Below are 13,844 nucleotides of genomic sequence, written 5' to 3' on the forward strand. Positions count from 1 at the left end.
GAAGATGTCATCAAAATAGCCAACTAGAGATCCCCAAGGCTTGTATCCTTTTTTTTTTTTTTTTTTTTTTTTTTTTGAGACGGAGTCTCGCTCTGTCACCCAAGCTGGAGTGCAGTGGCCGGATCTCAGCTCACTGCAAGCTCCACCTCCCGGATTCACGCCATTCTCCTGCCTCAGCCTCCCGAGTAGCTGAGACTACAGGCGTCCGCCACCTCGCCCGGCTAGTTTTTTGTATTTTTTTAGTAGAGATGGGGTTTCACCATGTTAGCCAGGATGGTCTCGATCTCCTGACCTTGTGATCCGCCCGTCTCGGCCTCCCAAAGTGCTGGGATTACAGGCTTGAGCCACCGCGCTCGGCCCTTAGGCTTGTATCCTACACAGACCTAAATAAATAAATAAAACTCAAAAAAAAGGGCCGGGTGCAGTGGCTCACCCCTGTAATCCCAGCACTATGGGAGGCTGAGGTGGGTGGATCACCTGAGGTCAGGAGTTTGAGACCAGTCTGGCCAACATGGTGAAACCCCATCTCTACTAAAAAATGCAAAAATTAGTCGGGCGTGGTGGTGGGTGCCTGTAATCCCAGTTATTCTAGAGGCTGAGGCAGGAGAATCACTTGTACTTGGGAGGCAAAGGTTGCAGAGCTAAGATTTTATCACTGCAGACTCCAGCCTGGGTGACAAGAGTGAGACTCTGTCTCAAAAAAAAAAAAAAAAAAAAAAAACCCTCAAAAAAAACACAACAGATCCAAAGAAAACGAAATCTATAAAATGTCTGGAATTCAAAATAATGATCTTAAGGAAACTCACTGAGATACACGAGAATACAGATAGACAATTCAACAAAATCCAAAAAACAATTCATAACCTTAATTGGAAATTCAACAAACATAAGAAACAACCAAACAAATCCTGGAACTGAAGAACTCAAATAATAAAATAAAAACTACAATTGAGAGCTTCAACAATAGAATAGAACAAGCAGAAGAGTTTATTTTTTTGTTGTTGTTGAGACGGAGTCTCGCTCTGTCACCAAGCTGGAATCCAGTGGTGTAATCTCAGCTCACTGCAACCTCTACCTCCTGGGTTCAAGCAATTCTCCTGCCTCGGCCTCCCAAGTAGCTGGGACTACAGACACACAACACCACACCCAGCTAATTTTTGTATTTTTAGTAGAGACGGGGTTTCACCATGTTGGCCAGGATGGTCTCCATCTCTTGACCTCATGATCCACCCACCTCGACTTCCCAAAGTGCTGGGATTACAGGCATGAGGCACTGGGCCTGGCCAAGCAGAATTTCTAAACTTGAAGACAGCTGTTTTGAAATAATCCAGTCAAGCAAACAAAAAAAGAATAAAAAGCCAGGCGTAGTGGCTCACGCCTGTAATCCCAGCACTTTGGGAGGCCAAGAGGGGCAGATCACCTGAGGTCAGGAGTTCAAGACCAGCCTGGCCAATGTGGTGAAACCCCATCTCTACTAAACATACAAAAATTAGCTGGGCGTGGTTGTGGGCACCTGTAATTCCAGCTACTTGGAAGGCTGAGGCAGAAGAATCACTTGAACTCAGGAAGCGGAGGTAGCAGTGAGCCGAGATCATGTTAATGCACTCCAGCCTGGCAACAGGAGCAAAACTCCATCTCAAAAATGAAAGGAAAGAAAGGAAAGAAAGAAAAGAAAGAAGAAAAGAAAGAAAAGAAAGAAAAGAAAGAAAAGAAAGAAAAGAAAGAAGGAAGGAAGGAAGGAAGGAAGGAAGGAAGGAAGGAAGGAAGGAAGGAAGGAAGGAAGGAAGGAAAGAAAGAAAGAGAAAGAAAGAAAGAAAGAAAGAAAGAAAGAAAGAAAGAAAGAAAGAAAGAAAGAAAGAAAGAAGAAAGTCTATACCTATGGAATGTGATTAAGCAAACAAATATTTAAATAATGGCAGTTTGAAAACAAAGAGAGATGGGAAAATGCATAGAAAACCCATTCTGTGGCCAGGCACGGTGATTCAAGCCTGTAATCCCAGCACTTTGGGAGGCTGAGATGGGCGGATCACGAGGTCAGGAGATCAAGACCACCCTGGCTAACACGGTGAAACCCTGTCTCTACTAAGAAATACAAAAAATAGGCCAGGCGCGGTGGCTCACACCTGTAATCCCAGCACTTTGGGAGGCCGAGGCGGGCGGATCACAAGGTCAGGAGATCGAGACCACGGTGAAACCCCGTCTCTACTAAAAATACAAAAAATTAGCCGGGCGCGGTGGTGGGCGCCTGTAGTCCCAGCTACTCAGGAGCCTGAGGCAGGAGAATGGCATAAACCCAGGAGGCGGAGCTTGCAGTGAGCCGAGATCGCGCCACTGCACTCCAGCCTGGGCGACAGAGCGAGACTCGGTCTCAAAAAACAAACAAACAAACAAAAAAAGAAATACAAAAAATAGCCCGGCGAGGTGGCGGGCGTCTGTAGTCCCAGCTACTCGGGAGGCTGAGGCCAGAGAATGGCGTGAACCCGGGAGGCGGAGCTTGCAGTGAGCTGAGATCCGGCCACTGCACTCCAGCCTGGGCTACAGAGCGAGATTCCGTCTCAAAAAAAAAAAAAAGAAAAAGAAAACCTATTCTGTGAATTAATAGCTAGAAACTACCCAAGTCTTGAAAGAAATGTGGACATCCAGATCCAGGACACTGAAAAGGTCTCAAATAGATTCAACCAAAAAAGGTCCTCTCCAAAGCACAATACAGTCAAACTGTTAAAAGTCAAAGACAGAATTCTAAAAAAGCAAATGTCAAGTCACATAGGAAGGAATCCCTATTAGGCCGGGTGCAGTGGCTCACGCCTGTAATCCCAGCACTTTGGGAGGCCGAGGCGGGAGGATCACAAGGTCAGGAAATTGAGACCATCCTGGCTAACATGGTGAAACCGTGCTCTATTAAAAAATACAAAAAATTAGCCAGGCGTGGTGGCAGGCACCTGTAGTCCCAGCTACTCGGGAGGCTGAGGCAGGAGAATCACTTGAACCCAGCAGGCGGAGTTTGCAGAGAGCCGAGATCGCGCCACTGCACTCCAGCCTGGGCAACGGAGCAAGACTCCGTCTTTTTTAAAAAAAGAAAGGAAGAAATCCCTATTAGACAAACAGCAGATTTCTCAGAAGAAAATTTCCTGAGCCAGGAAGCTATTCTTAAGAAATGAAGGCCGGGCGCGGTGGCTCAAGCCTGTAATCCCAGCACTTTGGGAGGCCGAGACGGGCGGATCACGACGTCAGGAGTTCGAGACCATCCTGGCTAACACGGTGAAACCCCATCTCTACTAAAAAATACAAAAAACTAGCCGGGCGAGGTGGTGGGCGCCTGTAGTCCCAGCTACTCGGGAGGCTGAGGCAGGAGAATGGCGTAAAAACCTGGGAGGCGGAGCTTGCAATGAGCTGAGATCTGGCCACTGCACTCCAGCCTGGGCGACAGAGCAAGACTCCGTCTCAAAAAAAAAAAAAAAAAAAAGAAAAGAAATGAAGGTGAGTGCTGGGCGCAGTGGCTCACGCCTGTAATCCCAGCACTTTGGGAGGCCGAGGCAGGTGGATCACAAGGTCAGGAGATTGAGACCATACTGGCTAACACGGTGAAACTCCCTCTCTACTAAAAAAAATACAAAAAAAATTAGCTGGGCGTACTGGCGAGCACCTGTAGTCCCAGCTACTCGGGAGGCTGAGGCAGGAGAATGGCGTGAACCCAGGGTACAGAGCTTCCAGTGAGCTGAGATCGCACCACTGCATTCCATCCCGGTGACAGAGAGAGGCTCCGTTTCAAGAAAAAAGAAATAGAAATGAAGGTGAAATAGTCTTTTGTAGACAAGCAAACTTTGAGAGAATTATTCACTAGACTGGCCTTACAAGAAATGGTCTAGGAAGTCCTACATCTGGAAGTGAAAGGATAATAACTACCATCATGAAAACACAAGTAAGGATAAAACTCACTGGTAGCAAATTAAAAACTGAGGCCTGGGCCAGGCGCGGTGGCTCACACCTGTAATCCCAGCACTTTGGGAGGCTGAGGCGGGCGGATCACAAGGTCAGGAGATCGAGACCATCCTGGCCAACACGGTGAAATCCCCGTTTCTACTAAAAATAAAAAAAAAATGGCTGGGTGCAGAGGCTCACACCTGTAATCCCAACACTTTGGGAGGCTGAGGCGGGTGGATCACCTGAGGTCAGGAGTTCGAGACCAGATTGGCCAACATGGTGAAACCCTGTGTCTCCTAAAAATACAAAAATTAGCCAGGCATGGTGGTGCATGCCTGTAATCTCACCTACTAAAGGGGCTGAGCCAGGAGGATCGCTTGAACCTGGGAGGTGGAGCTTGCAGTGAGCCAAGATCGTGCCACTGCACTCCAGCCTGGGCAACAGAGCGAGACTCCGTCTCAATAAAAAAAAAAAAAAAAAAAAAAAAAAAATTTGCCAGGTGTGGTGGCAGGCACCTGTAATCCCAGCTACGCAGGAGGCTGAAGCAGGAGAATCGCTTGAACTAGGAATAGTGGAGGTTGTTGTGAGCCAAGATCATGCCACTGCACCACTCCAACCTGGGCAACAGAGTGAGACTTCATGTCCAAAAAGAAAAGGAAAAATGTAAAAGATAATAAAAGGAAATCATTCAAACACACAATAAGGAAGATGAAGTACAGAACATGTAAATATGAAATGTTTCAAAGTAAAAATCACAATTGATTACAACTATATAAAACTGTATATACTGATGAAGATTAGAAAACAAAGAAGAACAGTTCCTCTGTGAGTTTGATGAGATTATAAATATTTGGTATCGCATGATGGTTTATGAGCTTTTAGTCATTTTGATATAATTTTGTTTAGATAGCCACCTATGTCAGGGCATTAAAATATGATTCAATTTTCAAAAGTAGAACACACCAACTAGTTACATTTAATTATTTACACTAGCTTTCTTAGGACACCATCTGTAATCCCTACTACTGAATTCCATCATTTCTGAATTCTTACTTCTACCCACTCTTAAGCTAGAATGGCAGCAGACAAATAATAGCTACCTCCATTGCTGCGGTAGAAATTTATGGATAAGAATATTTAAGAAGGCCAGAGGTAATAGCTCACCCCTGTAATCCCAGCACTTTGGAAGGCCGAGGCAGAAGGATCACTTGAGCCCACGAGTTTGAGACTAGCCTGGGCAACACTGCAAGACCGTGTCTTTACAAAAAATTTAAAAATTAGCTGGGCATGGTGGTGCGCACCACCATACCCAGCTAATTTATTTTTATTTTTTATAGAGGCGGGGTTTCACCATGTAGGCTGGTTTCGAACTCGTGGGTTTATGTGATGGGCCCACCTCGGCCTCCTAAAGTGTTGGGACTACAGGTGTGAGCCATGACACCAAACCTGATGTTATATTCTAATGAAGAAGACTAATTCAGGTTTCAGTAAATGTTTGTTTGTTTGTTTTTTGAGATGGAGTCTCGCTCTGCCACCCAGGCTGGAGTGCAGTGGCCGGATCTCAGCTCACTGCAAGCTCCGCCTCCCGGGTTTACGCCATTCTCCTGCCTCAGCCTCCCGAGTAGCTGGGACTACAGGCGCCCGCCACCTCGCCCGGCTAGTTTCTTTTGTATTTTTTTAGTAGAGACGGGGTTTCACCGTATTAGCCAGAATAGTCTCGATCTCCTGAGCTCGTGATCCGCCCGTCTCGGCCTCCCAAAGTGCTGGGATTACAGGCTTGAGCCACCGCGCCCGGCCTAGTTTAAAGTTTTTTTAAAAGTACCATTAAAAAACTGAAATGTCGGCCGGGCGTGGTGGCTCAAGCCTGTAATCCCAGCACTTTGGGAGGCTGAGACGGGCGGATCACGAGGTCAGGAGATCGAGACCATCCTGGCTAACCCGGTGAAACCCTGTCTCTACTAAAAAATACAAAAAACTGGCCGGGCGAGGTGGCGGGCGCCTGTAGTCCCAGCTACTCGGGAGGCTGAGATAGGAGAATGGCGTAAACCCGGGAGGCGGAGCGTGCAGTGAGCTGAGATCCGGCCACTGCACTCCAGCCTGGGCCACAGAGCGAGACTCCGCCTCAAAAAAAAAAAAAAACTGAAATGTCGGCCAGGCACGGTGGCTCACACCTGTAATCCCAGCACTTTGGGAGGCTGAGGCAGGTGGATCACGAGGTTGGGAGTTCAAGATCAGCCTGGACAAGATGGCGAAACCCTGTCTCTACTAAAAATACAAAAATTAGCTGGGCGCAGTGGCAGGCGCCTGTAATCCCAGCTACTCAGGAGGCTGAGGCAGGAGAATTGCTTGAACCCAGGAGGCAGAAGTTGCAGTGAGCTGAGAACGTGCCACTGCACTCTAGCCTGGGTAACAAAATGAAATGCCCAGCATTATCTCCAGAGAAGTTAAGAAAAAAGAAATGGGGCCGGGTGCAGAGGCTCATGCCTGTAATCCTAGCACTTTGGGAGGCCAAAGCAGGCAGACTGCCCAAGCTCAGGAGTTCAAGACCAGCCTGGGCAACATGGTGAAGACCCGTCTCTACTAAAAAAATACCAAAAAAAAAAAAAATTAGCTGGGCGTGGTGGCATGCGTCTGTAGTCCCAGCTACTTGGGAGGCTGAAGCAGGAGAATTGCTTGAACCCGGGAGGTGAAGGTTGCAGTGAGCCGAGATCGTGCCATTGCACTCCCACCTGACCAGAGCGAGACTCTGTCTCAAAGAAAGAAGAGCAAACAAATAAGAAAAAAGAAATGGAATAATAAAAAATATTGCAAAAGTTGAAATAGTTGAATTAAATAAATGAGATGTAGACTGGGTGTGGTGGCTCACACCTGTAATCCCAGCACTTTGGGAGGCCAAGGTGGGTGGATCACTTGAGGTCCAGAGTTCAAGACCAGCCCAGCCAACGTGGCAAATCCCCATCTCTACTAAAAATACAAAAATTAGCCAGGTATGGTGGCACGGGCCACCATATAGTTCCAGCTACTCGGAGGCTGAGGCAGGAGAATCGACTGAGCTCAGAATGTGGAGGTTGCAGTGAGCTGAGATCATACTGTTACACTCCAGCCTGGGCAGAAGAGCAAGGCTCTGCCTCAATCAATCAATCAATCAATCAGTGTAGAAATAAGTCAATCTGATCAATTTATAAAAATACATTCCAAAAATAAGTTCCTCAACTGGTACAATGGATTGTCTTTAGTCAGTTTATTAAAAAATCAATTATTGTTTCTTCAAACATTCTTGAAAATGCATAACTGCACATTTCTTTGGGGAAAAACATCCAGAAATAAACCATTGTTAAACAATATTTTCCATCCCACAACTAGTGGATCTTGACTTTAAAATGTTTGTATAGGCCAGGCGCCATGAGTCGTGCCTGGAATCCCAGCACATTGGGAGGCCAAGGTGGGGGAGATCACCTGAGAACAAGAGTTCGAGACCAGCGTGGCCAACGTGGTGAAATCCCGTCTCCACTAAAAGTACAAAAATTAGCTGGGTGTAGTGGCGCGTGCCAGTAGTACCAACTACTCGGGAGGCTGAGACTCGAGAAACGCTTGAACCCAGGAGGTGGAGGATGCAGTGAGCCAAGATGGGACCACTACACTCCAGCTTGGACGACATAGCAAGACTCTTGTCTCAAAAAACATAAAATAAAAATAAATAAATGTTTGTATAAATGAAGATATCTAAGGGATTTTAATTTTCATATAAAGCTGTAGTGTAGTATCATTATCATCATATGCATCTCTTCTCAGAACTAGACTGGAAATCCACGTTGTTGTTGTTGCTTGTCATCATTTCAGGTTTGTTTCTTGGGTTTTTTTTTTTGTTTCGTTTTGTTTTCTGACAGAATCTCACTCTGTAGCCCAGGCTGGAGTGCAGTGGCGCAATGTTGGCTCACTGCAAGCTGCACCTCCCGGGTTCAAGCCATTCTCCTGCCTTGGCCTCCCGAGTAGCTGGAACTACAGGTGCCTGCCACCACGCCCGGCTAATATTTTGTATTTTTAGTAGAGACGGGGTGTCACCATGTTAGCCAGGATGGTCTCGATCTCCTGACCTCGTGAGCCGCCCGCCTCAGCCTCCCAAAGTGCTGGGATTACAGGCGTGAGCCACCACACTCGGCCTCAGGTATTCTTTCACATTTGCCAGTTGTTGAAAATTAAAAAACAGAATATACATATAGATAAAAAATGAATTAAAATTTGCTATCTGGTGAAAAGTTTATTTAGCGGCTTAAACAGAGAAGAAGAAAGGGTGAACTGAATGATAAAAAAATGTCGGCCGGGCCTGGTAGCTCACGCCTATAATCCCAGCACTTTGGGAGGCCAAGGCTGGTGGATCACCTGAGGTCAGGAGTTTGAGACCAGCCTGGCTAACACGGTGAAACTCTGTCGCTACTAAAAATACAAAAATTAGCTGGGCGTGGTGGCACGCACCTGTAATCCCAGCTACTCCGGAGGCTGAGGCAGGATAATTGCTTGAACCAGGAGTCAGAGGTTGCAGTGAGCCAAGATCGCCACTGCACTCCAGCCTGGCAACAGAACGAGACTCCACCTCAAAAAATTAAAATAAAAAAAGAAATGTCAACCAGGCGCGGTGGCTCACGCCTGTAATCCCAGCATTTTGGGAGGCTGAGATGGGTGGATCACGAGGTCAGAAGATCAAGACCATCCTGGCTAACACAGTGAAACCCCACCTCTACCAAAAATACAAAAAAAAAGTTAGCCAGGCATGGTGGCATGTGCCTGTAGTCCCAGCTACTCAGAAGGCTGAGACAGAAGAATCGCTTGAACCCAGGAGGCGGAGGTTGCAGTGAGCTGAGATCGTGTCACTGTACTCCAGCCTGGGCAACAGAACAAGACTCCGTCTCAAAAAAGAAAAACAGAAATGTCACAGAGGGTTTCACAAACAGACAAATGGAGATAAACTAGGAAAATGATAGTGAGATATGGAGGAATAGACAGGATCATGTACATGTTCTATGAACAGTATGGCCAACATGGCAAAACCTCATCTCTACTAAAAATTTAAAAATTAGCTGGGTGTGGTGGTGCGCACCTGTAATCCTAGCTACTCGGGAGGCTGAGGCAGAATCGCTTGAACGAAGAAGGTGAAGGTCACAGTGAGCCAAGATCATGCCACTGCACTCTAGCCTTAGAGAGAGAGTGAGACTCCGTCTCAAAAAAAAAAAATACTTTTTTTTTTTTTTTGCTCCTGGAAATGGAAAGAATGGCATAACAGTTATTCTTTTTTTGTTTGTTTGTTTGTTTTTTGAGACAGAGTCTCACTTTACTGCCCAGGCTGGAGTGCAGTGGTGTGATCTTTGTTCACTGCAACTTCTGCCTCCTGGGTTCAAGCGATTCTCCTGCCTCAGCCTCCTGAGAAGCTGGGACTACAGGCGCATGCCATCATGCCCAACTAATTTTTTTATTATTAGTAGAGGCAGGGTTTCGCCATGTTGGCCAGGCTGGTCTCAAATTCCTGACTTCGTGATCTGCCCACACTGGCCTCCCAAAGCGCTGGCACAACAGGCGTGAGCCACCGCGCCCAGCCATAACAGGTTATTCTTACAGGCTTATTAGTACTATTTGATAACCATACATATAAATTAGATACATACACTTTTATATATAAAGTTCTTGTTACAATTTACTACAACCACCATAAGCCAAAGATAATACCTTGGGGTGAGGAAAGATGTTGCTCTTGCAGCTTCTCTTGAGAGAGGAGTCCCAAGTAGCTGAGAACAACATACTTTGTTTCATAGTGAAATCCCAGAGGCACAGTAGAAGAGGACGCCATTGAATTGGCTGGTGAGGCTCCAAAAAGGTCTACTTATGGATGTGTAAAACCTAAGAACAGAAAAGTAATGTTTTCAGTTTAAAGTTTATTACATGCCACTTTAAGTTGTTTCACACCAAAATGTCTTGTGCAACTCTTGCAGTGTTCTTTTTTTTTTTTTTTGAGGTGGAGTCTCACTCTTGTTGCTCAGGCTGGAGTGCAGTGGCGCAATCTCAGCTCACCGCAACCTCTGCCTCCCGGGTTCAAGCCACTGCACTTCAGCCTGGCGACAGAGTAAGACTCCGTCTCAAAAAAAAGTATTGCACGTACAATTACATGCAGTACATAATACTTGATAATATTAGATGACTTACTGGTTTATGTATTTACTACACTTATTGTTAGAGTGTACTCCTACCTATTAAAAAAAAAAAGTGAACTGTAAAAGTCTCAGGGCAGGTGGTCCTCCAGGAGGGATTCCAGAAAAAGGCATTGTTACTGGAAATGTCAACTCCATGGGTGTTACTGCCCCTGAAAACTGTCCAGTGGGACAAGGTTAGGAGGTGGAAGACAGTGATATTAATAATTCTGACTCTGTGTAGGCCTAGGCTAATGAGTCTGTTTGTATCTTAGTTTTTAGGAAAACAGTTTAAAAGGAAAAGAAAAAAAAAAAAGAAAACCAAAAAAAAAAAAACTTATTAAATAAGGACATAGGCAATGCATGGTGGCTCACACATGTAATCCCAGAACTTTAGAAGGCTGAGGTGGGAATTCAGGACCCCACTGCTTGAGGCCAGGAGTTCAGGACCAGCCTGGGCAATATATCAAGACTCCATCTCTACAAAAAAATTTAAAACATTAGCTGGGCGTGGCAGGGCCTGCCCATGGTCCCAGCTACTCAGGAAGCTGAGGCAGGAGGATTGCTTGAGCCGAGGAGGTCAAGACTGCAGTGAGTTACAACTGCACCACTGCACAGCAGCCTGGGAAACAGTGCAAGACCCTGTCTTAAAAAAAGAGAAGACAGGGGCCGGGCACAGTGGCTCACACCTGTAATCTCAGCACTTTGGGAGGCTGAAGCGGGCAGATCACAAGGTCAGGAGATTGAGACCATCCTGGCTAACACGGTGAAACCCTGTCTCTACTAAAAGTACAAAAAATTAGCCGGGCATGGTAGCGGGCGCCTGTAATCCCAGCTACTCGGGAGGCTAAGGCAGGAGAATAGCGTGAACCCGGGAGGCAGAGCTTGCAGTGAGCCAAGATCACAACACTGCACTCTAGCCTGGGCGAAAGAGCGAGACTCCGTCTCAAAAAAAAAAAAAAGAGAGAGAGAGAAGACAAAAAGCTAGGTGTGCTGGCTCATATCTGTAATCTCAGCACTTTGGGAGGCAGAGGCAGGTAGATTGCTTGAAACCAGCGTGACAACATGGTAAAACCTTGTCTCTACACAAATTTTAAAAATTAGCCAGGTATCTGGTGCACACCTATAATCCCAGCTACTTGGAAGCTGAGATGGGATGATTGCTTGAGCCCAGGAGGTAGAGGCTGCAGTGAGCCATGATCACACCACTGTACTCCAGCCTAGGTAACAGAGCAACACCCTGTCTCAATAACTAAAACAAAAAGAAATAGAAGATAAAGCTTTTCGGTAACTTTTTGTGTGTTCATTCAACACACATTTTTTAAGCTGCAAGGTACTCTATAGGCATTAGACATGAACACAAATATGATAAATCACCAGACCTCAGGAGTTTTCAAACAGAGGTAAACAAAAATACATGTAACAAAAACACAGACTGGAAAAAGAGGCAATGTTGGCAAAATTTAAGATCTGTGATAAGCAAACTAAGATAAATATCCTAGAATGATAAACAATTTTTAAAAATACAAGCAGAATTTGAAATATACAGAATAAAAAGGCTATAGATATAAGTGGCTGGCACAGTGGCTCATGCTTATAATTCCAACACTGTGGAAGGCCAAGGCAGGAGGATCACTTGAGGTCAGGAATTCAACACCAGCCTGGACATCATGGTGAGACCCCGTCTCTACAAAAAATAAAATTAGCCCTGGGTGTGGTGGCATGCACCTGTAGTCCTAGCTACTTGGGAGGCTGATAAGGCAGGAGGATCACTTGAGCCCAGGAGCTTGAGGTTACAGGGAGCTATGATCACATACCAATGCACTCCAGCCTGGGTGACAAAGCAGGACCATGTCTTAAAAAAAAAAAAAAAATCATACTGGAGGTGGTAAGGAAGACAGACTGGAGAGTAGAGGCAAGGAGACAAGTTAGGAGAATATGGAAAACTTCAGCAAGAGATATAAGAAGGCATGAACTAGCATAGGAACAGAACACTGAAAAGGGAGGATGGATAGGAAAAAGGTTAGGAATTCAAAGATCTGTTGGTTAACTCAGTGAGTGACTGACCCACGAAGCTGTAAGGTAAGTGGTATTACTCCTATTTCTCAAACCAGATAATATAGGAAGAGCTAGTTTGGGGAAAGATAAGGAAATCACTTTAGGGTATACAGACAGTCCCCGACTTACGACAGTTTGGCTTACAATTTTTTCACTTTATGATGGCAGTGCGAACAGGATATGCATTCAGTAGAAACTGAACTTCAACTATCCATACAACCACTCTGTTTTTTCACTTTCAATACGGTATTCAAGAAATTTGATGGCCGGGTGCAGTGGCTCATGTCTGCAACCCCACATGTTGGGAGGCTGAGGCAGGTGGATTACCTGAGGCCAGGAGTTCAAGATCAGCTTGGCCAACATGGCAAAATCCCATCTCTAGTAAAAATACAAAAATTAGCCAGTCGTGGTGGCGTGCGACTGTAGTCCCAGCTACTTGGGAGGCTGAGACAGGAGAATTGTTTGAACCCGGGAGGAAGAGGCTGAAGTGAGCTGAGATCACACCACTGCACTCCAGCTTGGGCAACAAGAACAACACTCTGTCTCAAAAAAAAAAAGAAATTTGATAAGATATTCAACACTTTACTATAAAATAGTTTTATAGTTCATGATTTTACACAGCTGCAGGCTAATGTGTTTTAAGCACACTTAAATGTGCTTAATGTGTGGTTGGGAACAGTGGTTCACATCTGTAATCCTAGCACTTCGGGAGGCCAAGGCAGAGGGATCACTTGAGCTTAGGAGTTTGAGACAAGCCTGGGCAACATGGCAAAATCCCATTTCTACAAAAAATTTTAAAAAAACATTTTTTGCTTAATGTGTTTTAAACATAGGCTGTTATATTTGGTAGGTGTATTACATGCATTTTCAACATATATTTTACACTTACAAAGGGTTTCTCAGGATGTAACCCCACTGTAAGTTGAGGGGCATCTAAACTGAATTTTCAAGTACCTACAGGTCATCCAGATAGTGATACAGAATAAGCAGTTGGATATAAAGGTCTTTAAGAGGCAGGGAGTGGTGGCTCACGCCTGTAATCCCAGCACTTTGGGAGGCCCAGGTAGGTGGATCACGAGGTCAGGAGATCGAGACCATCCTGGCTAGCACAGTGAAGCCCTGTCTCTACTGAAAATAGACAAAATTAGCCGGGCGTGATGGGGGGCACCTGTAGTCCCAGCTGCTCAGGAGGCTGAGGCAGGAGAATCACTTGAACCCAGGAGGCGGAGCTTGCAGTGAACCGAGATTGCGCCACTGCACTCTAGCCTGGGTGACAGAGCGAGACGCCGTCTCAAAAAAAAAGAAAAAAAGAAAGAAAGAGGTCTAGCCTGGAGATACAAAATTCTAAGTATTCTTTGTAAATATAAGTCAACTGAATTACCTAAAAAGCATGAATGGCCAGGAGCAGTGGCTCACGCCTCTAATCCCAGCACTTTGGGAGGCCAAGGCAGGCAGATCACAAGGTCAAGAGTTCAAGACCATCCTGGCCAACATGGTGAAGCCCTGTCTCTATTAGCTGGGCATGGTGGCACATGCCTGTAATCCCAGCTACTTGGGAGACTGAGGCAGGAGAATTGCTTGAACTGGGACCCAGGAGGCAGAGGTTGCAGTGAGTTGAGAGTGCGCCACTGCACTCCAGCCTGGGCTACAAAGCAAGATCCTGTCTTTTTTTAAAAAAAAAAAGTGAAT

The 13,844-nt window shown here is 45.7% G+C and overlaps 1 protein-coding gene across 25 annotated transcripts in view; it reads right to left on the bottom strand.

The window, feature by feature from the left end:
- The window catches only part of BCL2L13 (BCL2 like 13), a 96,973-nt gene that overhangs the window by 69,841 nt on the left and 13,288 nt on the right, over nucleotides 1-13,844 (bottom strand). For 18 of the 25 annotated variants that reach the window (XR_012419030.1, XR_012419031.1, XR_012419028.1 and 15 more), the window contains exon 2: nucleotides 9,640-9,810. The exons of 5 other annotated variants lie outside the window; for them this stretch is intronic. Coding sequence is in view for 6 of the 20 variants with exons in the window: in XM_045364056.3 (XP_045219991.1) it covers nucleotides 9,640-9,760 (121 nt within the window). In the remaining 14 variants the exon portion in view is untranslated. Of the gene's footprint in view, nucleotides 1-9,639; nucleotides 9,811-11,220; nucleotides 11,352-13,844 lie in introns of those variants that run through there. 2 more of the 25 variants (XR_012419029.1, XM_065522526.2) reach the window with 1 other exon arrangement.

This window comes from Macaca fascicularis, chromosome 10 (assembly GCF_037993035.2).
Source record: "Macaca fascicularis isolate 582-1 chromosome 10, T2T-MFA8v1.1".
Classification (NCBI taxonomy): Eukaryota; Metazoa; Chordata; class Mammalia; order Primates; family Cercopithecidae; genus Macaca; species Macaca fascicularis.